This window comes from Drosophila grimshawi, unplaced genomic scaffold (genome assembly GCF_018153295.1).
Source record: "Drosophila grimshawi isolate 15287-2541.00 unplaced genomic scaffold, ASM1815329v1 contig_311, whole genome shotgun sequence".
NCBI lineage: Eukaryota > Metazoa > Arthropoda > Insecta > Diptera > Drosophilidae > Drosophila > Drosophila grimshawi.
This window is the reverse complement of record NW_025063098.1, coordinates 27,375,908-27,403,496: the sequence shown is the minus strand read 5'-3', so window position 1 is coordinate 27,403,496 and position 27,589 is coordinate 27,375,908. Positions and strand designations below refer to the sequence as shown.

Sequence of the window (27,589 nt, the reverse complement as noted above, 5' to 3'; positions counted from 1 at the left end):
AAATGTCCCTTAAATAAATATATAATTTATGCAGCAAAAAATACAAAATACAAAATAAAAATACAACGCAAATGTCTACAAGCCAAATGATTTAACTTGAAAAATGTTGTTTGTAGATTTGCTTAACGGCAAACATTTTCTTAGGCATTTAATCACATTTGTTGGCAAGTAGAAATCACCAATAAATGGTTCGAGTGACTTGCAGTTATTTTTTAAAGATGCATCTAACTTCGATATATTTTTTGATATTTTTATTTTAATTTTATTTGCCTCACTTCGAATTTATGGAATCACTTATAGTTTGGCATCAGTTAAATGTAAAAATTGAAAATAGCTTGAACAATTTCTTCTACAAATCTTATGTGATTATAGCTCAACAATAATTTTTTTCGTCATTTAAAGTAGCTTAAAAGTCAATACTCCACCTATAAATATATAAATAGACTGAGCAGTTAAAGCAAACAAGAAGTTTGGAGATGACTACCACAGGCTGTGACCCAGATTTGCAAATTGTTTGCCCCCTTTTTCTTAAGCCATTTCTTACTTACGGGCTATAGTAAGAAAAGCAAAGAAAAAACAAGTTTGAGTATAGGAAGTGCTAGGAAACAAAGCCCGGGCATAGCTTTGAAAATACGGGCCCCGTGCAAAATACATATTTGCATAAGATGAGAAAGACAAAAAAACAAAACACATTTTTCCCACTTTAAGTAGTGTCAGCTGCAGGCAAAAGCCATAAATCTCAGCGGGGTTTTGGAAGTCGCAGCTGCGAGCAACAACAACAAAAACAACAGCAATAACCAATACCATCCCCAATTTAAATCCCTAACTAACCTGCTACTTTCTTTTATTTATTTCAGATACAGTTGCAGCCGAACTGTGAGAAGTTGCAACCGTTGCTGCGTCAATCGCATAACGACTACAACTTGGCCGTATTGGTTGGCATCATCTTCAGCTGCTTTGGCATCGTGCTGATTGTCATGGCTTTCTTCCTCTGGAGGTAAGTGGCGCTCCTTGTTTACACACACACACACCCACACACACACACTAGTCTGTATACACATAACCCCCAACCCCAGACACAACCCCAACCCCGTTGAACTCGACTCTTTTTATAGTTTTAAGCATAACAAGTGCAGCTGCATTTGCGACGCGTGCTACCCCATAAATATATAAAAAGCACGCCCATCTCTTCGTTTTCAATACCCTGTAAGGAACTGTGTAAAAAGGGTTTGTTGAATTCATCTAAATGTACGTGACAGTCATAACCAAATATCCACGACCTTAGAAAGCTAATAAATTCATTCAGCTTGATTGAAATTATACGAGCTATAAGTACCCAATTAAATCGATATTTATCGATAGCTTACAATCGGTTATATCTCTTAATATACCTTCGGCATCAGGCTATATATGTACTGCATAACATTGAATATAACTCGGAGACAGAATAATTAAAGGTTTTTAAAATCGCTTAAGCTGCGAATTTCTCAATATGCAGAAGTAATAATAATAATATAATGGAAAAACTGAAAAAATATAAACCTGTGTTATATAATAACAAAACTGATTGTTATTTTCTTAAATATTTTAAGTTTTTAACTATATTTTTGATTATTTCCACTCACTCTTACATTCATATTCTTAACAATTTTCGATTCCATTATGAATCAGCTTTTCGGCTTATTTTCATTTCATTTAAATAAATTATAGGACAGGCTATTGGCACTAAAGTTACAGAATGTTATTCCTTATATTGTGTATATTCAAGAAAGTATACAACATTTGCAACATACTTTAACATACTTTCTGTTAAATGCACAGAATGTTGAACATATACAGGCAACATACTTAAACATTCAGTAATATAATAAACTTTAACAATGGAATCAGATAATAAAATGGTTATTAAAATCATTTAAATTTCCTGTTGGATGTTAGGGTATCTTTCAGTCTAACACTCTCAATGTGTGACACTCTTACTTGTTAAGAGTTGGCGCAACACACTCGCCACACGCCACACACTTCACCCAACCACCCAAGATAGTTGGGCACGCAACCACCCAACCACCCATTCGCCCACCCACCCGTGGCGCTGCTTAAAAATAGCCCAGGCAACAAATCAAACTGTCGACTGGTTCTGATGCTGATGCTGTCTGAGGCACCACTAGGTCCACACACAGCAGGCGATTTTTCGCTTCTTCTATTTTCGGAGCGTGTGCCGATGAAAATCAAAATGTTTTAATTTCCTATTTAATTTCCCTAAAATCAACAGCACATATAACTATATGTATATATATGTATATATATATAGTTGAGGGCAAATATAGCTATTATAATGTGGCAGCTAACGCCACGGGAGATCGAACTGGAGAGAAATATCTCACTCTGTCTCTCTCTCTCTCTCTCTCTCTCTCGATTTACGCGAGAAAGAGTTTGCTGGGAGTGGATTTGGGGGATTACCAAACACATTTCAGGGGCATTGCCGGAGCTCTTATCGAAAGCAGTGCTACATGTGTTGTCCGCTCTGCTTAGATTATTAAGAACAACAAGAATAACATCTCGGGCATTTAAACTGTACACTCAAAAATATAAATTTATATATTGCTATATATATTTATATTTTTTTCAATTACATTAATATGTCATTGAATTTAGATAGGGCAATAAAATGTCAATATTTATTTAGCATATACCTTAAAAGTAACAAAGTTTTGATCAGAGGCTTTCTCTGCTTTTCGTGGAGTGGCAAACCATGATAAAAAGCCTTGGTTTTTGAAAATTACCTTTCTTTCAGCAAATTTATGGTTCTGAGAAGTTTAGACGCACTTTTTGAGGGCATATTTTGCATATTCATTTCGAGCTCCTCCAGTTTTTTTCATCAAGAGTGGAAATGGTGGAGTTTCTTATAAGGCAATACCAAATTTAAATGGTTTCATTAACTTGAATCAAAACCACTCTCAGTCTATGTAAAATTCCTTTCCACAATACTAAAAATGCTTTCTTTTCCTCCTAAATACTTTTACGCAAAAGCATTATAAGCTTCTTAGCAATTTTTAATGGATTTAGGTTAGAACAAATCGATATATAGAATAAATAAAGTTTAGAAAAGAAAACTTTTGAATGCGATTCCTCTGTTCCACGCAACGTGTACAAAACAATAATGCAATTGTCCCTCTAAGCTAAATTTAAAAGAAAAAAATAATAATAATAATTACTGCTGCCAATTGTTCTGAAAGGATTCAAGGCAAACTTGGGCAGCGCTGCTGATTCTGCTTCACAGCACTTATAAAAATAAAAGGAAAATGACCAAAGAGCTGACATGAAGATGCTGTTTGGGCAAGGAGTGGGAAGGGAGAGGGTTCCATATTCATTCTGGCATTTTCATTAGGAATGTTAATTAAAATTCAAATCACAAAAACATAAACCCAACGGGGACGTCAAACGGAACGAAACGGAACGGAATGGAACACAAGACAAGCAAACAGTTTTAAGTTACTTAAAGTCTTTATTAAATGTGCGAGTGGTTAACCCTTTACCAGTCTTACGGGTAACAAAGGCCTCGGGCAGTTAACCAACCACACCCACACACACAACCACACACACCCACCCATAAACACCCACGACTCCTTGACGCCATAAAGAAAATGCGAAGCATTTTTAACTTCAATGAAAAATTTTTATTTCTTGTTTCTTGTTTTATTTATTTTCATTTTTTCCTTTGCTATGTCATTTTTCATGCTCCCGCGAATATGTCAAATAAAAGTTGCCGCTCGCATTTCAACCCCAGCTACCCCCCAGCTACACCCCCGCCCCACCCCCACTTCTAAAACCCCAACCCATCCACTTGTTTTTGCTAACAAATTAATGCCATTTTATTTATTTTTTACAAATACTGTGGAAAGTTAAGGCAGCCAAGGCAACGGAGTGGCAAGAGAGTGGGGTATATGGGGGGGGTAGGCACTTTCTGATGGCGAAAAGCCATTTTTCATGTTGCCAGCGCAGCGTTTTAGAGCGGAAAAAAATTATATTTTATTTAACAAATACAACAAAACAAATATCCGCAATTTCCCTTTCAATGCGAACAAATAAAAGAACCGAGCTAAGTAAATGGACGCAAAAAAATAAAGTAAAACACAAAGAAAAAGAATGAAAAAGGGTTTTTCTCCATGGAGTGTGGGTAAAAATAGGTAAATTGGCCGGGTTGGCTTCCAGAGCACAGCTAATGCGCTTGAAATCAGCTAATCTTGTGGTTTTTATAAACCTATTTAACCTATTATTGAACACCAAAGAAAACTTTAGATGAATATAAGTATTGATTTGCTTAATCAAAAGTATCCTTAATTAAAATAAACAGTGTTTTTTTAATATGCTTACCACAGAAATATCGTTCCCAAGTTTTATCATTGTTAAACATAAATCATCTTTTACATCAGATTAATTACATAATATCGTAAGCAATCATCTTTTCAAAGACTTTTCTTCAAGTTAATCAAAATTTCCACAATTTTAAACACAAAATAAAATAGAATTTTCTAATGAACTAACACTTGAATAATTAAAAAGCAAAATCTTAAAAATATCGAACCCCATAAGATATATATATTTTTGATCAGCATCACATTCAAGGTCGATCAGTCATGTCCATCTGTCTGTCAATTCGTCTCTCTGTTTGTTCCAGATAAGTTATTGAATATAACATTTATTTATTTACTTTATCGATAACTCTCAGTCCGTTTTGCATATATCGATATAAATCGATTTAATGCAACAATAAAAGCCAGCATTCTCAAGGTGTAGCCTTTCAATTTTGATTGATTTATAAATTAGTCTAATATATTCTTAGCTAATAATTAATTAGCACTTGAAATACAACACAAAATATTTGTATTTTTTCAAATGAGCTAATACTCGACTCGAAGTTTTTCAAAATTAGTTAGCACGTTGATAATCTTAAACACATAAAATATTCGACTGCTCAAATACATAATATATTCGATGAGTATCTTAATGCTTAACCATTTGACAATCTTCAATCCGAATGTAACCGTTCTCTCCCCTTTTGGATGCGCTTCCCTCGTCCATCCCTTAAGGTGTTTTTCGAATAAGTATTTTTCTACTCAATTGCTTGTATGAATTACTTTCGTCGATAGTTTTTGCCGCCTCTCAACTTTTGGCTGGCCAAAAACTTTTGTGCTGATACTCCGAGAATTTTTATTGCAACAATTTGCTGGTTACAATACAAAAATATGTCAACGATAACAGCAATTTTTATATACATTTTGACGCCGCATATAAAACTAAAACTATAACAACAAAAAAAAAAAAAGGAAAAAAGAAAAAAAGAAAAAAGGAAAAATAACTGAAATGGAAAACTTTGTTTGCCTTGCCTGTAAGAGGTAGAACTATCTCTCTACTTGTCTCATTCTCTTTCTCTGCCCTCTCTCTCTCTCTCTCTCTCTCTCTCTCTCTCTCTCTCTCTCTCTATCTCTCCCCCTCTATCTCTGAGTGTGTGGCTGGTAGTTTCATATTTTATGCACTTTGGCAACATTGTTTTGCGGCAACGGCTTTATTTGCCTGCGCCCCATGTGTGCTGTGGTGGGGGCGTGGTTGGGGAAGCGGGGCGCGGATTGGGGGAAGGCTTGTGTTAGAGTGTTTTTCCGCCAACTTTTCGCTCGAAAAAAAGAAGAAGAAAAAACAACAACAAAAATGCTGGCAAGAAATTGTTTTGGCTTCGTAAGCGCAACTTTTTGGCACAAAAGTTGCATTTGTTGTTGCCACAAATTATTAGAAAAACGTGTATGCGTAGATATCCCAAGGGATGAACAGAGGAGGTGTGTGGCAGAGGGGTTTAATGGCAAGGTAAGCTCACCTCAGGTTTTTCTCAGTAAGAAAAAAAAAAAAACAGAAAAAAATAAAAATAAAAATAAAAATGATGAAACCAAACAAGATTTGACTTCATCAGTTGCGATTTTTATTTATTTCTATTTTTTTGCTCGATTGTCTTCTGCTGGGAGCAATGAAACTTTTCCAACTTTAATTTGGAATATATATATATATCTATATATACAGCATCGACACTGGCCCAGGACATGACTTTCTGCACACTTTCTCTTTTTCTTTTTTATTTTTATTTATTTTTTATTTTTTTTTCTTTTCTTTGGTGTTATGCTGCTATGCATATTAAGTGGCAAGTTGGCGATTTCTTTGCCCGATATCATCAAACAGTTGTGGTTGTTGTTGTTGTTTTTGTTGCTGTGGCAAACTTTTGTTTTGTTCACACAATTGTTGTGTATTTTGTTGCAGATGCTATGCGGCATGTGCCAATTAGGCAATTAATTCGCTTATCTTTTGTTCAGTGGACTCCATTTGGATGTTATTCAATTTCATTCCCAATTAGTTGGAAAAAAAAAACTTCTATTCAGATATGTACGTATATATAACGTTTCAAAATTAGTATGGTTTCAAATTTAATTTAATATACAACATTCTTAAATTGAAATATTTTACCAGTTTTACCTTAAAAAAAAAATGAATAAAAAATTATACCATTCGAAATTATAATGGTTTCAAATCATACAAATTTGTTTTCGAAGATTTTAAAAAAATTTAATTCGTTATTTATTTTTTTTGCACATTAGAATTATTTACAAATTCTTGTCAACTTTGCACCGCTGTTTATCATCGGCAAATGCTAAATATGAATATGAGTAAATAGCAAACACAAATACGATATTAACTATCATTTTGCATGTGTGTGGCGAAAAGAGATAGACTGAGAATAAGCGCTTTGGCTTATCACACACACAAAGCTGATTGTTGTGACGCGAGCAAAAGCTCACACGCTCTCACTCTCTTATACAGATCGAGCAAATGAGCGCGGTGTCTGTTATTAACATGTCTACTGTGCTCTGTTAACGTGACTAGGCGACCACAGTGTTTGCCATCCGATTGGAATTTCAGTTGCGTTTTGATAATCGAACCGCGCGATCAAAGAAATGAGCGAGCAGCGTGCACGCTACAGCCAAAGCTGAATGCACGCGTCTGCGACAGACAGAGCGAGACAGAGAGTGAGCGAGATAGAGCAATAATATTGTTTATCAGCGAAGAAGCAAAAGGCTCGATAAGCTGTCAAATCGATACAATACTTCTTCTTCTTATGCCTCTTTTTTTTGTTTTGTTTTCTGTGTTTTCGTGTCAATTGCGTATTTTAATAATTTTGCAAGTTTTGCAATTGGCGTCAAAGCGGCTGCGAATATGACGTAATTTTGCTACGTACAACGTAACAACAACAACAACAGCAACGACAACAACAACAACAACAGCGAGCGCAACAAGTGCATTGCAATTTGTGGGCTTGTAGAAAACAAAGCCTGTTCAAAAATCTCAAAGACACCCCCGCCCCTCCCCCAACTTGTCAGAAGCTTGCACTCATCGCTATATTAAACATCATGTCAGCAGCTGCTGCAGCACCACAGGGGGAGAAGCAGCAGCCGCTGCAGCAGCGCAGCAGCAGCACAACACTTATACGCCGCAAATCGAAACGTGGAAATTGGTTTACGTAAGTTTTTGTTCGTTTCGCAGCAAGCAGCATAAGTGGGAAATTGGGCCATTTAGCTGCCCACTCACGTGTCACGCCTTAAAAAAAATAACAAAAAAAACAAAAGCAGAAAACGACGTAAACTGAATCTTCCGATCAACTTTATGACAAAAACAATAACAAAAACAATCAACAACAAGAATGCATAGCAAATGAGCACAAAAACAATAACAGCAACAACAGCAACAACAACAATGATGAAAATAACAACAGTAGCATTTCAACTGCTGCCGAAAGCATAAGAAATAAATAAACAAAACGGAAGTTGACAAAGAAAACAGAAACGAGAGCAAAAGGCTAAAAGCCGCACCAATAAATACACTAACATAATAATAAAAGTAAAATTAAATGTTGCTAAACTAAAGAAAAGTTAATCAGTTTGTTGAATACTAGTTCAAATAAAACGTCTAAAAAGTTAAGTTTAACTCCAAGCTTAATAAAAAACAATTATAATTTTTAATATTAAAATAAGCTAAAATAGAGTTCAAATGAAATAAAACTATGACAGCTTTAAGACTACTGCAATGTTATGCTTCAAACTCAACAAATTAACCCAAATAAAGATAAAAAGAGAAAACAAACACATGAAAAAACAAGTGCAACTGAGTAAATAGAAAAGTTTCCACAATACAACAAATATTTACATAACACATTAAAGGAGGGAATTGCCCTGTAATTATCCAAACATTAAACATTAATTAAGTTTTTTTCCCCAACAACAAAATCAAAAAACAATAACAAATAATGCTGTAAAAACAAAAACGAAATTAACACAATATGACTTTTAATGTGCAATTAAAATCGGTACTATATAAAATACATATGTGCATTAGATCTGGGCACTTACTTTTTTTAGTGTCGTTAATGAGTAATTTTATGATTTACAAAAGATCGTGACTACATTTATAACAAATGTTGTATATTTCCATACCTAATATCTGGTGCGTAAAAACCAAGCGAAAAAAAAACAACAACAATAAAATCAACAGACGGCGGCATTGAATAACACATACATATATATATATATATATATATATATATATATATATATAACAGATATATGTGTGCACGTAAATATCATTAAGTTATTCGTACGAAATCAAATAAAAGTAAATATCTCGGATACATTTCAGTTTCAGTTTCAGTTGTTGTTGTTTTCTTTTCACATCTCAAAGTGCTCGATGATTGTTGTTGTTGTTGTTGTTTTTAATATTATTCCTGTTGTTATTATTGTTGATAGGCAAATTCAGGCTGATACAGTTATTGGATATTAAACAGAAGACGCCGAGCATTTTCTTAAAGTTTTTATTTATTATTTATTATCGTGTCGCCGTCTCTTTATTCAAGATAAAAACTTTGCTCGTCTTGCTCAATTTGCTGTTTGTTATGGAAATATTTCATGACTAATCAAATAGTTTATTGAATTCATATTTACAAACATTTACACATAAAGTGTATATATATGTATATATGGCTAGGTGCGAAATGGGAAGCCAAAGAAAAATATGTTGAATAATTTTACACATTAAATCATTTTTATGCCCACATTGAAAATGTTTAAATAAAAGAATAACATATTTAACTGCTGGGTGCAGGGTATTTCATAGTCGAGAACAGCATTCTTACTTGTTTTTATGTCAAGTGCAAATTACACCTATAAAAAATGATTAAAACTGAGCAGTGCAGAACAAGTCTATTCAAATTAATATTTATTCATATTAAGAAAAACACAAATTCCTTTTTGAGCCTAAGCTGCTTGCTTTAAGTATTTTGATTTTAGAATGCAACAAATTTGAATCACAAATTCGCAATATTATTTTTCACTTCACTTTTATATAATGTGTGCAAAATGTGGTCAGATTGGATGTATTCAAGCTTATCGCATTCCTAATCTGTTATCAGCTGACAGAGATAAACACACCGAAACCAAAAGCCCAATTCACACTTACCTAGACAATACTGTATTATAGTATCAACAATGATGTCAGACGCAAATCCTAATTAGCTTTTTGCTTAACCTACAAAAAATTGCATTGTAAAAAAACAACAACAAAAATGATTTCCAGACTCAACAAATGATTTCTGTTGGCTGTTTAGAAAAGTTAGCGAAAACTTGGCAATATTTATATGCATAAATAGTTTGTGTGTGTGTGTGTGTTAGTGTGTGTTAGTGTGTGTGTTTCTACGCAAAAGTCTCCACTCTGTGGTGCCTTAAAAGAAGAAGAAAACAGTTTGCTTGCTTTGCTTGAAATCACTTGAGCCAATTACAAAACTTAACCTCAATATTATATAAGCAGCTGCCGCAGTTACTATTTATTTACACCGTAACCGTAACCCGTACACCATCCGCCACGCCCCCTCATTGTCACTCAGTGTTTATGCTACTCAAATATTTGCATAAAATCCATTCAAATGCCAAAAGCAGCAAAATATTTCATCTCATTTGCAGTGACTGCCATTCAGAAATTTTACTTGTTTATGCCTGGCTGCAGCTTAATGCCATTAATGTTAATGTTGACCATAACACCCCCCTACCCCTCCACTACTCACCCCCATCTAAGCGAAGGTCCTTCAAACAGTTTTCCCTATCTTTATTCTCACTCACTCACTCCCTCTCTCCCGCTCTCTATCTCTCGCTCTATTTTCTATCTCTGCTCGTCTACTTGGAGAGCTTATTATTTATGCATTTTGATTTTTTTCTAAAAGCTCGCTGCACACTCAAGTTCACTTCAATTTCCCGCTTTCCCCCCCTCCCCAGCTCACCTGACACCTGGTGTATTTTATAATTTTTGTTATTTCCGACTGAATTTCAACTAATTCCGTGAACAAAACTCCTCTCTAAAGTACTTTTTCAGAGAGATATATAGAGAGAGAGAGAGAGAGAGAGGGAGAGAGATACTTAAGTATTTACTGCCAGCAACTTGAAGCAGTCCCTTTTATTGAAGTGTGGCAAGCTTGAAACTTCGTTGCATACTTGCTACTCGAGATTCATAAATAATACAGCATATTTTTTATGCATTTTTATATAATTTTTTAGTTTTTAGTTGTCTATATTTAAGATACATAAAAGTGGAAAGATTATCCATTAGATGGGTTTAATACACAAACACAGGAAACCAACTAGGAAAATCTGTCGAAATTTATTGAATATATTTAATTAATACTCGAACATTTGTTGTTGTTTCACTAACTTCAGCAGAAAGTGCTTCCATGCCGCTTATTACTATCTGGACGATCCGCCACATCATCCGAATGCGCCCCAGGTCGATTGGGAGGTGCCCGTCAAGATTGGCGATGAGATCCGTGCCGCGGTGCCTGTGAACGAGTTTGCCAAACATGTGGCATCGTTGCATGCCGATGGCGATATTGGATTCAGTCGCGAATACGAAGCGATCCAGAACGAGTGCATCAGCGATGATCTCGCCTGCGAACACTCCCAGCATCCCGAGAACAAGCGCAAGAATCGATATCTCAATATAACCGCATGTAAGTCAATTACTAAATCCAATACAAATTTATTCAAATAACAAATATTTATTTTAAGATAGATTAGGAAAGAAGAACGCTGTTTTCTTCATCCGAATTTAAATTTAGTTTTGATTGATAATTACAATTTCTAATCATTTTTAAACAAATATTCTTGAATATATTTGAAAATTGATTCGCTTTGCACTCAAAGTAAATCTCTCTTTTGCTCCCTCCAATCTCTCATGACAAAAATATTTATATTTCTTCTCCTTTTCGCAGACGATCACAGTCGCGTTCATTTGCATCCGACGCCCGGTCAGAAGAAGAATCTGGACTATATCAATGCGAACTTCATCGATGGCTATCAGAAGTCGCATGCGTTCATTGGCACCCAGGGACCGTTGCCGGACACCTTCGATTGCTTCTGGCGCATGATTTGGGAGCAGCGAGTCGCAATCATTGTGATGATCACCAATCTTGTGGAGCGTGGCAGGCGCAAATGCGATATGTATTGGCCCAAGGATGGCATTGAGACGTACGGCGTCATACAGGTCAAGCTCGTCGAGGAGGAGGTCATGTCCACATACACAGTGCGCACCCTGCAAATCAAGCACCTCAAAGTGAGTAGCAGTTATTACAATTGAATCAGCATTTCAATTTATTTGATCTGTAATTATTTGCATCTAGCTGAAAAAGAAGAAGCAGTGCAATATGGAGAAAATTGTGTACCAATATCACTATACCAATTGGCCGGATCATGGCACACCGGATCATCCTTTGCCCGTGTTGAACTTCATCAAGAAATCCTCCGCTGCCAATCCCGCCGAGGCTGGACCCATTGTTGTGCACTGCAGGTGAGTCGCGGATCGATCTTGGATTGGGCTTCTCGCTGAATACAGTTTCCTTTCTTTAATTGTTGCAGCGCTGGCGTCGGTCGCACTGGCACCTATATCGTTCTGGACGCGATGCTCAAGCAGATTCAGCAAAAATCGATTGTCAACGTTTTTGGCTTCTTGCGTCACATTCGAGCCCAGCGCAATTTCCTCGTCCAGACGGAGGAGCAATACATATTCCTGCATGATGCACTCGTCGAGGCAATTGCCTCGGGCGAGACCAATTTGCCGGCTGAGCAAATCGAGGAGCTAAAGAATTGCACTCCGTATTTGGAGCAGCAGTACAAGAATATCATCCAGTTCCAGACAAAGGACATACACATTGCATCCGCCATGAAGCAGGTGAATTCGATCAAGAATCGTGGCGCCATTTTTCCCATTGAGGGCAGTCGTGTCCATTTGACGCCCAAGCCGGGCGAGGATGGCAGCGATTACATAAATGCATCCTGGCTGCATGGATTCCGGCGCTTGCGCGATTTCATTGTCACCCAGCATCCGATGACGCACACCATCAAGGATTTCTGGCAAATGGTCTGGGATCATAATGCGCAAACAGTTGTGCTTCTCTCCTCACTGGATGACATCGTAAGTTAGCCCCTAAAGTCACGGGAAGATTCGCTCTCGCTAAGAACTCATTGTTTCTTTCAGAATTTTGCCCAATTCTGGCCGGACGAGGCCACGCCCATCGAGAGCGATTATTATCGCGTCAAATACTTGAACAAGACGAACAAGAGCGATTATGTGAGTCGCGATTTTGTCATCCAGTCCATTCAGGATGACTACGAGCTGAGCGTCAAGATGCTGCACTGCCCCAGCTGGCCAGAGATGTCCAATCCGAACAGCATCTATGACTTCATTGTTGATGTCCACGAGCGCTGCAATGATTATCGCAATGGACCCATTGTCGTTGTTGACAGGTGAGAAATAAACTCAAAATCGACGCTTTTATTTTTATCTATATATAAGAATACAGTTTAATTTGAACAATCAGAAAGAAGCACAACTTATTCAGGGGAAAACTCATGAAATGATTTATGAATAGAATGGACAAATGACTGCAAAACTAAGTTGGCTGAAATATCAATTTTATCACTTATCATTTTATTATTAGTTAAAACCAATATTGGTATTCCAGTTAAGAAACCAAAGAGCAAAGAGCAGAAATTATTTGTGTTCAGTTTCTATTTTTTGCTTATGATCCTTTTAATTGAGAGACCATATACAAGATCCATATTCATGAATTACTAGTGAAATATAAAGAGTTTGAGTGAAAATAAAATAATAAAAAGATAAAATAATAAATAATAAATTAAATATGTTTATCAAACTCAAGCTTGGCATCTAAAAGAATACACAAAATCCTCAATCCATTCGGAAAACAGTTATTAACAGGGGTCATTCGTCCATAACAAGACATTAATTTGCATTTATAACAATTAGGATTTAATAAATTTACTCGAAACCAGACTTAAAAGCTGCCCAAAATCAGTTTGTAGGCCAGAAATGGGTTGTTAGACGACAGGCAAAGTTTTACAAAATTGGCATTAGTAACTTATAGGAAAAAGGTCAGGAAGGTCATCTATGAATGACGTGAATAACAATTGGACAGGTCAAGATTACTTGCTTGTCTGAAATAAACTTTCTGCGTTCGAAAAGTTAAATATTTTGAGACCCTGAGAGATTTTTGGACAGCCCAGAGAACTCAATTTGTGAATTAGGAAAGAGGGATTTACGTACAGAGTCAAAAGCCGCCATACTTTGTTTATTTTTATAATAACTAATTAAACCTTCAATCTTCTCCAGATATGGGGGAGCACAGGCGTGCACCTTCTGCGCCATCTCATCGCTGTCGATTGAGATGGAGTACTGCAATACGGCGAACGTGTATCAGTATGCGAAGCTGTATCATAACAAGCGTCCGGGTGTGTGGACCTCCAGCGAGGATATACGTCTCATCTATAATATTCTGTCCTATTTGCCCGGCAATCTGAGTTTACTGAAGCGCACGGCGCTCCGTACCGAATTCGAGGATGTGACAACGGCCACGCCGGATCTCTATAGCAAAATTTGCAGCAACGGTAATGTTACACTCCAACAACATCAACAACAACAACAACAGCAGCAGCTGTTGCTGCAACAACAGCATCTGCTGCAGCTGCAAATGCAACATGAAACACAACAACAACTACAACAGCTACAGCTACAACAGCAACAACAACAACAACAGCAACAGCAGCTACAGCAGCAGCAGCAGCAGCAAACACAGCAAACAAATCTCATTAGTCATAGTCATCATCAAACAGAAGCAGCTGTTGCAACAGACACAGACACAGAAACAGAAACAGCAAATACTAATTCTTCCTTATTACCCATCTCATCATTGTTACCACCCACAGTTGCCTCATTGTCCATCACACCCACACCAACACCAACACCAACAGCAACAGCATCAACATCAATGTCCAACAACAGCAATGACATGCCCAACAATCATACAACACCCACAACAACAACAACAACAATCCCAACACCACCAATTACACCAACAACAGCTGCAACAGTTGCAACAGCTGCAACAACAACAACAACAACATCAACACCCATAAATGATTTAACCCATACTAATGTCAATTTTACCACTGTTACTAACAATGCTGCCGATGTTGCTGACGAACTCAACTTGCAACAACAACAACAAATGCTCGCACTGATGCAACAACAAACGCAACTGCAACAACAATACAACACGCATCAACAACAATCGAATGATGCCAATTGCCTGCTGCCCCCAAATGTTGACGAATTGCACAATCCACCAACAACAACACCAACAACATTGAACAACAACAACAACATTAACAATCTGCAACAACCAGCAGTCACAGATGCTCAAAACTTAGATATTGTAGCCTAGACTTAAACTGAAGAGCATATGAATCATTTTATAAATGCTAAAATATGATATATATATATATATGTATAATTAAATATAAATATATATATATACATATATTTACATATAAATATTATTTGTAATTGAGAAACGTAATTATATTTAGTTGTAAGCATTGAAATGTGTATTTATTAAGTGAGTCCTTGAAAACACTATGCTTACTTTAATTTATTTTGATTTAAACTATTCTATGTTAATTTCTTTTTTTACAACTATTGATTTACATTTACGAACCATTATTAATTTTAAAATTTAACATTTAACATTTAACGTAAATTAGTCACAAGCAGAAAAAATAGTCAGCAAATAAGCAAACTAGCAACTTAGCAACAAGGCACATGATTAAGTCTATACATATTTAATAATAGTATGTAAATGTAGTTAACGCACAAACTGCAATAGTTCTCAACGAAAACGACAACAACAACAACAAATTAACTTTCCCGCATTTTGTTACATTTAATTTTAGTTTTATAGACAAGGATTAAACAAATATTTGTTGTACTTTTGTGCCATGCTCTCAATACTTAGTTCAAATCAGGTTCCAGTTGTAGTTACCTATTACTCTATATATATATATATATATATGTATATGTATATATAGATATTGTTTTGCATACATTTTTTGATTCAATGTCCGTCCTACAATCTGTTAATGTTTTCTGCTCACTTTTTACAACGATTAAATGTTGAAATTGCAAATGCAAAATAAAAATTAATTAAATCAAAGAACAAAAATCTTAGCGAAAATTAATGCGAATTTAATAGAAAAGAAAATGAACATATTTAAGAAATTGCGTATACATAATGTCGTCATATATAAATATATATATATATATATATATATATAGTATTATATATATATGTGTATTTTCCCAGGCACATGCAAGACATATTTTCTCAAATTTAAACAAGCACCTAAAAAGCACCACATCACTGTAAATCCAAAAAAAGAAACGAAATAATTGAAAATTGAATCACAGGCACATCACAACTGTAAATATATATACTTATATATGTAGAATTGCATGAAAGAATGAGAAAAATAACTAGAACCTAAGGCGAGCTATAAATATTGTAAAAAAAAACTAAAATAAAATAAAACTATGTAATACGAAAGAAGAAAAAACAAACTGCTTAGCGTTTAGTATTTAAGTACTAATTATTTGTAAAGCGTATCGCAAAGCAAAGTATTATTAAAATATACATATATATATATATATATATATATATATATATGTGTGTGTGTGTGTAAAATCCTGTATGGAAAAAATAATGAGAAACATTGTTGTCTCAGTTTTGGCATACGGCGAGCTACAGCTCCAGAACGGAAAATATAATTAATAAAAAACGAAAATGCAAAACAAAATACATTAAAATACTCTCAGCTTGAATCAGCTTATTGAAATTCATCGGGTATTTCAATTGTACAGTTTATACAGCTAATTAAAACTAACTATTACGCCGCACTTTTGAATTGCCATGGCTATGTATCCGTAAATCTATATATATAAATATATTTATAAATATATATATATAGGAATCAATGGATTGTGCATGTACAAGTTTTTTCTTAGTAAACATAATATATATTTATATATATATATGTGGTATACATATGCATCAAATTAATTGCAGTAGAGCAGGGTGCTATAAATACTTATAGTATGTATAATTGAGCTATCGATCCGGATTCTGAACAATTTGCACACACAATTCCCACAATGAATGCTTCTGAGTATTTGCGCCCTGTTCGCAGCGGCTCAAGATTAAGAGACAGTAAGATTTATACATTTATATGTGGAGTGTATATGTATATGTATATGTATATGTATGTATGTATGTGTATTTACTGATAACAACAAAATGTTTTAAAGACTGGTTTTTTGTACACTTTATCTTAAGCAGGTATACTCGATTATGTATATGTATTAATTATTCCATCTAAACCTTAAAAGCTTCTCTTCTTGTTTGCCCCATTTCAATCAGATTGGTTTCTCTTTCTCTCGTTGAAATTATATTCTCCACCGTTGAGAGTATGATTTGTACAAGATTTCAAATTTGTTTCTCTACAAACACAAAAGAATCATCGATTTCAATATGAACTTTAATGAGATGCGACCTTTTTTTATTTTATATTATTTTCTTCAAAATGAAATCAACTTAAATATTCTCTCAAAAAAACAAGCTGCATTTCTAAGAGAAAAGAAAACCGAACAATTCAACCTAACGACCAATTTTGAAATTATGTTTCGTTAAACAGAGCTAACGAACTCTAGGCACCTTTTTTAATAGTGTAAGATGATTAAAACCGATATATATACATATATATATATATCTAGATGGCTTGTAAATTCTCATACTAAAGGCAGAACTAGAATGCTTCATCTGTAATATAAAAAATCATATTATTTTCAAAACTAAACGATAACTAAAGCATTTTAATTATTAAACACAAAGTAGATCTTAGTTATACTATGCAAAAGAAAAAAAAAAAGAAAAAATGAAACAGTAAATTGCAAATATTAAATGAATGCGAAAAGTTTTGTTAATGACAGCCAAAAAAAAAAAAAAATAAACCTTGACAAGAATATGGCGAAGAAATTAAAAGCCAACGGGGAAAAACAAGATCCAAAAAGAAAAGAAAAATGCAAAATACAAATGAATAGAAAAATAACAAAAAAAAGTAAAGTAAAAAATTGCACACACTTCTCGAGCAAGGAAACCTTTCCAAGACTAACTACCTTCACAAATCATATATTAATATAAATATTATCTAATTGACGGTGTTAAATAAATGTGATGAATGTCAAACTTAAGCGTATAAAAACATGGGAATACAAAAAACAAAACGAAACAATTAACATAAAAGCCCAAATGAAAAACTCAAAAAAAAAAAACATAAAGAAAAATAAGAAAACCGATTTATTAAGAAAGCTGAAAAGTAGCGAAAAACTTAAGTAAGCATAACCCACGATTTTAGAGCTAAGCATAATGCATAAAGAAGGGATACAAATGAAACGACAGCCCCCATAATTTTGAAAGAGTATGAGTATAACAGAGTAGAAAAGCAAAATGAAAAACATAAGAAAATCCGAGCAAAAGTAGAGCAGCAAGTACTATATATGAAAATCAAAGTGAAGGCAGTTTAAAGACGGATATAGAAAGACGGCAAATAGAAAACAAGTTGAAGGCTTTTAAGTAGCGCACGAGGAATGCGAAAACCCGATGCATGATATGAAAATAGTATCTCGATATACAAGAAACAAAAACAAAAGTAAATTAAAAATAAACTTATGTATGTACACCTAAGTTACGAATAAGCTAAATGAAAAGTTGATATGGATGCAAAACAAAAAAGAAAAACTTATAAAACTAAAACGAATGCAAAATAGAAATAAAGAACATCTGATAAATAATGCTGGTTGTTCAATTATGATATTCTTTAAAGACATTACACACTTATTTTAAGCATTGATTTTTGATCGGTATGCAGTACTGGAGTCTTGCATCCCAGCGTTCAACTGCAATAAAATAAAATAAACAACAAAGTTAGGAGCAAAATAGAACACGAAACTTTACATTTATATTTGAAAAAAAACGATAGTTCTTGTGGCAGCTTTATGACATAGTAGTTCAATCTGACCGATTTAGACAAGTTTTCTGCCCACAGCAAAAATGAGGATATATATTTAGAAAATATATATTTCCAGCCTTGATAAATTTATAACTACCCAACTATAGTTAATCAGTTATTATTATTATTATTATTAGGGGGGAAGCTGCACCGCGACCTATTTGATCTATTGTGCCCCCTTTCTAAGCCTATAGCTCTTCCATCAGCCCCAACTCCCTTACGAACGTGAGGATCTTTGTTGGGTTGAGGTCTACTATGTCGTTGTAGTTAATCAGTTAGTTTTATATTTCACATCCGAAACCCAAATACACTTAGTATGCCTTGATAATAACACCATTCGATTGCCAACCTTAGTCGAATTCATTTTCTGAATAATATTTTTCCTGGTTTATTAAAGAGAAAAGGTAAGTAAACGTGAGTACAATAGAACTATTTTAATGTGCATTGGTACTTAGATCCTTGTACGTCGGAAAAATATATATTATATTTGAAAGAATGGATGGACCCAAAGTGGTTGTGCGTTTAAATAGCACAGGCGATGTGGTCTATGGCTGTGAGCGAGGCTGTGATCTGATCAAAATCGCTGACACCATCATATTTAAGGATGCACTTTGGTTTCTGGTACTTTGGGAGGGTTACGAGATGCTGGAGGCGGTACCATCTTCTTTGATGGATCACTATTTTCCCAAGGAAGTCATTGAATACTACGCAAAATATCTGAAAGAAGAGAAAAAAAAAATGAATAATGTATAAGATATACTGATATATTTGCGAAATTTGTGTTCTTTCTATCTGTTATATGTTGTTTTTTTTTTAGTTGTGTTCTGTTCCGAACAACAACAACTTGTAAGATAGAATTCGCTGCTACAGTTCCACTATTACCACCAATTCCATCCTCAACCCTGCTGCACGCGTCAACCTCCTTGACTTACCGAAGGCTGTACAGATTAACAGGCTTTACTTTTACTGTAAAGTTACATTATGGCAAACTTGGATTCGAAAAAGCTTCTGAACTTTCCTTGATTAAGAGGCAAGCTGGCCCTCTTCTTATCCCCGTCCGCGCTTTTTGGAGGACACTGAGTCCTCATTAACAATTTGAATGTCGGATTCAAATGACGAGAATGCTGAACCAGCAGAATCACTGTCTTCAAGTCTTCAAATTATAATCCTCATCATCCAACCAGGCGATAGTACGTACACAGACCAGTCGCACTAGTTAGGTTGTTGCGATGGCTTAGCTGACTCATGTCACAAATTTGCGGCATACTTTTAGGAGCGAAGAGCGCAGAGACAAACTGCAGTCAAATAATATGAAGGTACTTTATAGCATATTTTTAACGGACTTTGGACATAATATTTTTCTTCAGCCCTGGAAATCTTTGAATGACACTCGAAAAATTGTTTCTTTGAGCACAGAAAATATTGGTCCTTCGAGGTTCCTAAGTATACAGCGGAGTTATGGCTTAAGGACGCGTGTCATTTTTACAAAAGCAGCTCTAAATTGGCCATAGGATCTGCGATTTTCGAAGGACATTGTGTATATTTTTTTAATGTATTTTATTGATTAACGACAGACTTGCAGGATAGAAAATGGTGTGAAATACAATGTTTTTTTATGTTTACTTTTTGGCAGCAACTTTTTTCTCGCGCGCCTTTTTACCCTCCGTCAGCTCGATACGCTGTGTCTCGCTCAGCGGTGGCATGACCTTGGTGACGACACCTGTGCCCAAAGTCAGATTGCCATCACGTAGCGTAAAGCGTTGACCCTGCTCCAAGACCATCGGGCGGATGAGACGCAATATGAGTTTGGTGTCCTCGCCGGGCATAATCATGTCCTTGTCCGGTATTTGGACTTGAACCGCACAGTCCCAGGTGCGTGAGAACATCTGCAGCTGAATGAAGGACATGAAGGGTTTGGTGCGACCACCCTCCTCCTTGGACAGGATGTAGACTTGCGCCTCCAATTGATCGAGGGCTTTAACGCTGCCCGGTTTGCACATGACCATGCCACGTTTGATGTCATCACGCTTGACGCCACGCACCAAGGCGCCCAGCTGATCGCCTGCCTGGGCCTCCTCGAGAATCTGATGGAACATCTCCACACCGGTCACGGTTGATTTGAGCACCTTGTTGTAGCCAACAAATTCGCATTCCATGCCCTTCTTGACGACACCGCGCTCGAGGCGACCGGTGACGACAGTGCCACGCCCCGGAATCGAATACACATTCTCGACGGGCAAAAGGAATGGTTTGTCCAGCTCACGCACTGGTGTCGGTATAAAGCTATCGACCTCCTGCAACAATTTCAAAATAGCCTCAGAGCCAATCTCTGGATTCTTGTCCTCGAGCGCGCACAACGCAGAACCCTTGACAACGGGTATCTTATCGCCATCGTAGCCCATTTCGGTGAGCAGTTCACGTATCTCCATTTCGACCAGTTCGACCATTTCCTGATCCGCTGCATCCACCTTATTGATGAACACCACTATATGATCGATGCCAATCTGTTTGGCCAGCAACATGTGTTCGCGGGTCTGTGGCATGGCACCATCTGTGGCGGCAACAACGAGAATGGCGCCATCCATTTGGGCAGTGCCGGTGATCATGTTCTTGATGTAATCCGCATGACCGGGACAATCGGTGTGGCCATAATGTCGTGACTCCGTCTGATATTCCACATGTGCCACATTGATTGTAATGCCTCGGGCCTTCTCTTCGGGCGCATTATCGATTTCATTGTATTTCTTGCTCTCCGCCAACTGTTTGTCGGCCAGCACCTTGGTAATTGCAGCCGTTAGCGTTGTCTTACCGTGATCCACGTGACCAATGGTGCCCACATTGCAATGGGGTTTGGTCCGTTCGAACACCTTCTTTTCATTGGCATATTGACGCACCCGATATTGCTGCAAATTGCCCGTGAGAAGCAGCTGGGGGGAGACACCACAGTTGACTTGCCACTTGCTGCTACTGCTGCTGGCCATACTGCGCACCAATCTTGCCGTGCTCATGGTACGCCGGCTGCACCGGAATGCGACGACTCCTGTCCGGCAAACAGCTGCTGCAGCAATTGCTTGTGACAACATCTTCATTTAATGCTTACTTTCAGCTGTAATTGTCAATGGTAAAAAGTCTTCACTTTTTTAAGTATTAAACTACTCACAATTGCAATGAAAACGAGTATAATTTGAGCTTAAATTGAAAATTGCGTAAACATTAAAAATGTGCTGTTCGCCCACAAAGTTACCAGATCAAGTCAAGCGCACAGCGCTGCCACTACAATGTACTCATAAAAAAGTTGTGACAGGTGGCAACTTTGTTTGTATGTAATGCATTTATAGAAATAAAACTGATATATTCAAATTTTGGGCTGCTTAAAACAAATCTGTAGGTCAAAAAATAAAGATAATCATAATAATAGTTGCTACAGAAAGGTTGTTCTATTTGAAAATACCTCTCATATTCGTGTTTTTTTTTTTTATATAACATTAATATTAACAATTTATTTTATCTCACAAAAATATATGTATATTGATAATTTCAGAGTGGAAAACTTCCACTTACGAAACGAGCTTTTTGAATATAACAAAATATTTATTTTAAGTCAAAACATAACTCTTTTACAAAATATATGTTTTAATCGTGTTTTGCTTAAAGTTCGTTTTGCCTCGAAAGCAAAGTTAAGCAAAACTTATCTCAATTAAAATATTTTCCATTTGGATTGTAAACTTTTGAATGATGCCTCATCGGCAATTCAGTATTAGTTTTAGTACTATTATTATTATATTCTATTACTTACAATTAAATCGGTGCTCGCGTTTGCAGGGTAAATTCCACATCCATAAGACCAAAGTTGCTCCTTGGCAACACATCGGGAATCCAGGAGATAAGCATGCCACTCTTTACCTGCAAATCAAGTATATTAAATACAATTTTATGCTTATGTTTCTCAGCTAAACCTTATGCTCGGCATCGAATAGCATGTTGATCATATAAAGCCTCAGTCGAGTGTGAACCTGACGCTGTTTGGTCTGCGTCGAAGTTGGCACTTTTGCCTGACGCACATAAGGCACAAATTGACCATCCAAGTTCCGTTCAAAGCAGCGTTCCAGCTGCAAGCTGAGCTGTGAGGAAAGATATAAAATATGAATATAATGTTAAATTTATAAAATATGTATATATAATTTACACACATTGCGACTGCTGAAGATACGTTTGACGGTGTGCGAGGCACTAAAGTGCCAGACATACTTGGTGAGACCTTTGTGCTTTCCAGCTTCGAGGACTGAGACTTGATGCAGTGGACGACGCTTGATGCCAGCACTGAAACTCTTGCTAAAATGCGAGAATGTTTCCTGAAAGCGAGCATATATATTAGTATAAAATATATAATAAATATAAATATAAAATGTAGAATATAAATTATACAATATAAAATATAAGGCATAAAGTATAAAGTATAAATATATATAAATATATATCTAATTATACATCTAAATATTTATCACATTTATAACCTTGTGCACATGAAACTGTTGCAACACCTGCCGCATGCTGACAGCCTGCTCAGACTCCGTCGCTGGCTCAATGGATTCGTTGAGCAGCTCTATCACATACTCCAGCCAGGCGGCATAGGCCAACGCTGGCTCTACTGCCACGCTCACAGCTTCAACCACGGCTGCTGTGGGTTCGTTTACAATCAGGGCTCGCTTTGCCGGCAGCGGTGGCTGCTTGCGTGTCTTCACCTCATCCACTATTTCAGATGCTTTGAGTGCTGGTTTCTTGACCACCGCAAACGTTGTCAACTCAATGGCGGGCAATTGATTTGTGACTGCTGCTGGCGGCGCGAGTATATTGTAGGGTTCACCAACCAGTGGCAATTCAATGTCCTCACTACACAAATCGATTTGATCCGTCAGCTGATATTGATCCATGAGCTCAATATTGCAATCGGTTAGCTCCAAATGATGATCGTGCTGCTCCTGCTCCTCCTCCGCATATATATCACAGTTGGACAAGAGCTGTGCATCGTTGGCACAGCGCACCACGGCACTGCTGCTCCCGCTGTTCAATGCTGCTGGCGTCGTGTCTATATCCACATCGTATATCAGATCTGAGAGCTCCTCAGGTAGCGGCAGCAGCTATAAATGAAATCAATATGTTATTATTTTAAATCCCTGTTAAACTGTTCAACTTACATCCGAATCTGTCACACAGAACTCATCGCCAAAGATGTAAATGTCCTCGGGCGGATCAGCATCGCCGCAAATGTTAATATTCAGGCTCAGACGTAAATCATCATGGGTTGCCTCGCCCAGCGGTGTCTCCAGCCTGTCGGGCATCCAAAATGAGTGCAGACTCTTCGTGAAATTGCCATAAATTGTTTTGCCCTGCGGCGAACTTAGAATGCCAGCGAGGACGAGCAACAAATGATCACAGATTTCATCCTGCATTACCAGCGAATTGTCCGGCTCCACAATGATTTTCAGCTTGCGACAGGCACACGCATAGTTTGCCTTCCTTGTGGATACTCCATTGGCCAGTGCCGTCACATGAAGGTGTCCCGCCGAAAATGTATCCGAGCGTTGGCATTTCACAACAAAAGTGGACGGATTTAGACGCTGCACTGCGGGCAGCTGTTCCTCCTCGGCGGATTTGTATTGCTGCCAGAGCTTTTGTTTCTGCTCGAGACTGATGTTCAGATTCCAGAGCACCTCGCGGGAAACCGTGTAAACCAATGCCTTGGGCATCTGATCGTGTCCCTCGCGACACGCCTTGATATGCCGGCAGTCATTATCGCTCTTGCATGCAACCACATAGCAAATGGCCTTGCTGGAGACAACCGCTGCATTCGGTTGCAGCGACAACGTCACATCCTCGATGCACACAAAATTGCGCGCTTGCGTTTCTCGACCCTGTTCTTTGGATCGGAGCGAATAAACTGTGCATCCTGCACGCCGGCACACAAGTTGCACCCCGTCGAGCACATTCTTATGCTGTGGACAGTTTGGATTGCGGCAGAGGAGCGCACGACTGCCATTTATGGCACCACAAGTTGCACATTTCTTGAGGCCGCGTTGTGTGGGACGCTGAATTTGTTTTAAATCTGTATTTTTATTTTCGCTTGCCATGGCCATAGTGCTGCCAGACAGCTAAATAAAGTCAAACTATCGATATGAGTGGTATGCGGAAACTACATAACTGGCCAGAGTATCGACACAGAATGTCTGTGCTTCTTATGAAATCAATAACTATCGTTAGCTTCAATATTTTCACGCGCCAAACCACATTTCAGAATTGGTAATCGTGAGATGAAAGCTTTGTTTTATTTGATTTTTTTAAATTAATCCCTCGCTACATGCTTCTCCAAACTCTCTAAACAATCAAATTCCACCTGTGCCTCTATCCATCGTGCCACTGTCAACAGCAACTGCTCATTTAGATGATTACTCATGAGTTGCAAACTGAGCGGCAAGCCCGCCTTGGACAAACGGACGGGCAATGAAACCGCCGGAATTCCAGCCATATTAGCGGGCTGTGTGCAAAAGTCCTGCACGGCGCACTGATCCCGATTGCTTAGCGACGCAAAGTCCTTGTAAAGTGGAGCATCACTCAGTGTTGTAGGTGTCAATAAAATATCTACTTTATGTTCAGTTGCGCTCGGTTTAAAAACTTTGGCAAAATCGTCAGCGATTAAGCGACGCACTCGCAGGGCTTTCTCAAAATAATGTTCGTAGTTTTTGCGCAACAGCAAAAAATTGCCAGTTAAAATGCGCGTTTTGACCACCTGATTGAAACCCTCGGCACGAGATTGGGCATACAACTGTTCCGTGCTCCGCTCATCTTCGGAGCGATGGCCATACTCGATCCCATCATAGCGAGCCATGTTGCTGGCCACCTCGCATTGATTGAGTATTGAGTAGACAAATATACTCGAGGCAGTATTGGGCAACGACACCTGTTGCACATGAGCGCCGGCACATTCCAGTAAATCGGCCACTTTGGTCCAGGTTTCCAGCACTTCAGCGGTGAGTCCTTCACAGTGATATTCTTTGGGTATTCCAATGCGCAGCGAACGCAAATCAATTTGATCCACTTCTGGCAATTGTAATCTCTTGAATGACTTTTGTATGGTTGTTGAATCTAGGTGATCGGGACCGGCTACTGCATTCAGGATCTCAACACTGTCGCTGATTGAACGCGTTACAATTCCAGGCACATCCATCGAGTTGACCAATGGAATTAGTCCATGTCGTGAACATAGGCCATAAGTAGGCTTGAGACCTATCACGCCACAATAGGAGGCGGGATTGCGAGTTGATCCACCAGTGTCAGAGCCAATTGCACTGCAATAATAATACCATTTAATTAATTGTCAAACAATTTTTTTAAATATTACTTAATATACTCTTATCGATATATCGATTGTTTTGAATGTTTATAACAAGAACAGATGATAAGTGCTGACGAACGGTCACACTGCGCACCAAGCGAACGAGAAAAAAGTAAAACAATTGCAAAACTACTGCAAATATTTGTAACGTGCTGAAGCGATGTCTGCGCTCTTTCGCCTAACCAGCCGCGCCGTGGCGCTGCAGCGCTCCGTGGCCATCAGCCAGGCCGCAACGCTGCAACGTGCAACGTCGTGTCGCAGCATCAAAACATCGCCGAAAAAGGACGAAACAGTTGCAGCACCAGCGAGCGTAACAACCGAAGATTTTGCCAATCCCAGTCCAAAGAACTGGATGAGCTACGGTTTCGATTACAAGACCGAGGCGGACGATCGCAAGGCGACAAAATCGACATTCTTCTTTGCCGTCACACTGTGCCTGGTGTGGGGTACATTCTACTGGGCCTATTTGCCCGACACACAGCTGCGCAGTTGGGCACAACGCGAGGGCTTCTTGGAGCTCCGCCGTCGCGAGCAGGCTGGTCTCGATTTGATTAGCCCCAACTATGTGGATCCCTCAAAAATAGTGCTGCCATCAGACGAGGATCTCGGCAATACGGAAATTATCATTTAAACTAACTCTCTATCCATATTTAGTTTTTGTTATGTAACGGAAAAGAAACAAAACTGGTTGTAGACGAGTTTTTGTGGTTCCTTGAATAAAATTGCAAATGAGGCATGAAATCCGGTATTAACACTGCCTGTTTCGAGTGCTTTACGCCAGAATATATAAATCGAGATCTTTACACATTTGTTTTCTCGTTTGAGGTTAGAGTGAATCTTCAAAAAATGTAAACAAATAAAAGATATTTTTGATTTCTACTCACGCATAACACAAACCAGCTGCAACAGCTGATGCTGAACCGCCCGAGCTGCCACCGGCAATTCTCCAATTGTCCTGGCTCAAATCCTCACTCCAAATATTCTTCGTTGGCCCATAAATGGAGTCGACAGTGCCGGCGCCCATAGCAAATTGATCCATATTCGTTTTGCCCAACAGAATGGCACCGGCCGCACGTAATCTGTCGGCCACAGTTGCATCATAAGGTGGCACAAAATCCTTCAGCATGCTTTAGGGAAGAGTACCATTAGTACCATGATAATATTTAATCTAAATACCTACCGGGAGGCGCAAGTTGTGGGCAAATTGCTGGTGCAGAAATTATCCTTAATTGCTATGGTTATGCCGTCTAATCCACCAATGGGTTTTTGCTGTGCATATCTTTCAGTTGAATCCTCCGCCTGCTGCAAGGCCTGCTCAGGGGCAAGGCAAGCAAATGCGTTTAAGGTCTTTAAATTTTTGGCATCTTTTAGCGCCTGTTCCGTCACCGCTTTGGGTGAAAATTGTCCATTGATGTAACCGGCAGTTAGCTGCAAAGGTCGACATTTAAAAATAAGCCCATTACCTTGAAATAAATGTCGACACAAACCTGTTTGATGCCCAACTTCATGTGTCCCCTCATAATTATATCGCATCTACAACTCAATTTAAACAACCATAGTAAACAAAATAAAATTCAAGTACTCAATTTACGGCCTATGTGCATTCCACAGGGTGCCAATAAACACCCTGTGGACTAGAGATGCGCGCACA

The 27,589-nt window shown here is 37.7% G+C and overlaps 5 protein-coding genes across 9 annotated transcripts in view; 2 read left to right on the top strand and 3 right to left on the bottom strand.

The window, feature by feature from the left end:
- Positions 1–14,915, top strand: part of LOC6569754 (tyrosine-protein phosphatase 99A) — a 137,002-nt gene extending 122,087 nt beyond the window's left edge. Inside the window, exons 11-18 of one of the 3 annotated variants that reach the window (XM_043214870.1) lie at positions 858–997; positions 10,794–11,083; positions 11,345–11,685; positions 11,753–11,919; positions 11,988–12,543; positions 12,607–12,875; positions 13,762–14,036; positions 14,838–14,915. In XM_043214870.1, coding sequence (XP_043070805.1) covers positions 858–997; positions 10,794–11,083; positions 11,345–11,685; positions 11,753–11,919; positions 11,988–12,543; positions 12,607–12,875; positions 13,762–14,036; positions 14,838–14,872 — 2,073 coding nt within the window. In that variant the 3' untranslated portion in view covers positions 14,873–14,915. Of the gene's footprint in view, positions 1–857; positions 998–6,982; positions 7,559–10,793; positions 11,084–11,344; positions 11,686–11,752; positions 11,920–11,987; positions 12,544–12,606; positions 12,876–13,761 lie in introns of those variants that run through there. The other 2 variants (XM_032741514.1, XM_032741516.2) reach the window with 2 other exon arrangements.
- Positions 14,916–20,086: 5,171 nt separating this feature from the next.
- LOC6569755 (elongation factor Tu, mitochondrial) lies at positions 20,087–21,819 on the bottom strand. Its single transcript, XM_001996070.2, has 2 exons — positions 21,709–21,819; positions 20,087–21,654 (listed from the first exon to the last, which is right to left on the bottom strand). Exon 2 carries the CDS (start codon positions 21,635–21,637, stop codon positions 20,168–20,170), a length of 1,470 nt encoding a protein of 489 aa, XP_001996106.2. The 5' UTR covers positions 21,638–21,654; positions 21,709–21,819; the 3' UTR covers positions 20,087–20,167.
- A 51-nt stretch (positions 21,820–21,870) lies between these two features.
- LOC6569771 (uncharacterized protein C2orf42 homolog) lies at positions 21,871–24,688 on the bottom strand. 3 transcript variants are annotated; one of them, XM_032741534.1, is made up of 6 exons: positions 23,744–24,688; positions 23,063–23,686; positions 22,739–22,900; positions 22,505–22,669; positions 22,345–22,451; positions 21,871–21,930 (listed from the first exon to the last, which is right to left on the bottom strand). In XM_032741534.1, exons 1-5 carry the CDS (start codon positions 24,680–24,682, stop codon positions 22,347–22,349), a joined length of 1,995 nt encoding a protein of 664 aa, XP_032597425.1. In that variant the 5' UTR covers positions 24,683–24,688; the 3' UTR covers positions 21,871–21,930; positions 22,345–22,346. The 3 variants fall into 3 exon arrangements, with proteins under 3 accessions (XP_032597425.1, XP_032597424.1, XP_043070877.1); XM_032741533.1 differs by lacking the exon at positions 21,871–21,930 and having other exon boundaries at positions 22,220–22,451; XM_043214942.1 differs by lacking the exons at positions 21,871–21,930; positions 22,345–22,451 and having other exon boundaries at positions 22,566–22,664.
- A 164-nt stretch (positions 24,689–24,852) lies between these two features.
- On the bottom strand, positions 24,853–27,569 carry LOC6569772 (glutamyl-tRNA(Gln) amidotransferase subunit A, mitochondrial). The gene is made up of 4 exons (XM_001996072.2): positions 27,426–27,569; positions 27,119–27,366; positions 26,823–27,065; positions 24,853–25,891 (listed from the first exon to the last, which is right to left on the bottom strand). Exons 1-4 carry the CDS (start codon positions 27,456–27,458, stop codon positions 24,889–24,891), a joined length of 1,527 nt encoding a protein of 508 aa, XP_001996108.1. The 5' UTR covers positions 27,459–27,569; the 3' UTR covers positions 24,853–24,888.
- LOC6569773 (NADH dehydrogenase [ubiquinone] 1 beta subcomplex subunit 11, mitochondrial) lies at positions 25,997–26,733 on the top strand. The gene has a single exon (XM_001996073.2). It carries the CDS (start codon positions 26,099–26,101, stop codon positions 26,567–26,569), a length of 471 nt encoding a protein of 156 aa, XP_001996109.1. The 5' UTR covers positions 25,997–26,098; the 3' UTR covers positions 26,570–26,733.
- Positions 27,570–27,589: the final 20 nt, after the last annotated feature.

What these genes read in the sequence shown, in the direction of transcription:
- LOC6569755 (XM_001996070.2), bottom strand. Translation starts at nt 21,637, where the DNA reads ATGAAGATGTTGTCACAAGCAATTGCTGCAGCAGCTGTTTGCCGGACA.
- LOC6569771 (XM_032741534.1), bottom strand. Translation starts at nt 24,682, where the DNA reads ATGGCCATGGCAAGCGAAAATAAAAATACAGATTTAAAACAAATTCAG. An exon ending in AACAGTTTCATGTGCACAAG is followed by an intron (nt 22,901 to 23,062) that starts GTTATAAATGTG and finishes GCTCGCTTTCAG; the next exon opens with GAAACATTCTCGCATTTTAG. An exon ending in GTATCTTCAGCAGTCGCAAT is followed by an intron (nt 22,670 to 22,738) that starts GTGTGTAAATTA and finishes CTTTCCTCACAG; the next exon opens with CTCAGCTTGCAGCTGGAACG.
- LOC6569773 (XM_001996073.2), top strand. Translation starts at nt 26,099, where the DNA reads ATGTCTGCGCTCTTTCGCCTAACCAGCCGCGCCGTGGCGCTGCAGCGC.
- LOC6569772 (XM_001996072.2), bottom strand. Translation starts at nt 27,458, where the DNA reads ATGAGGGGACACATGAAGTTGGGCATCAAACAG. An exon ending in CCCACAACTTGCGCCTCCCG is followed by an intron (nt 27,066 to 27,118) that starts GTAGGTATTTAG and finishes TCTTCCCTAAAG; the next exon opens with CATGCTGAAGGATTTTGTGC. An exon ending in GCAGCTGGTTTGTGTTATGC is followed by an intron (nt 25,892 to 26,822) that starts GTGAGTAGAAAT and finishes TTATTATTGCAG; the next exon opens with TGCAATTGGCTCTGACACTG.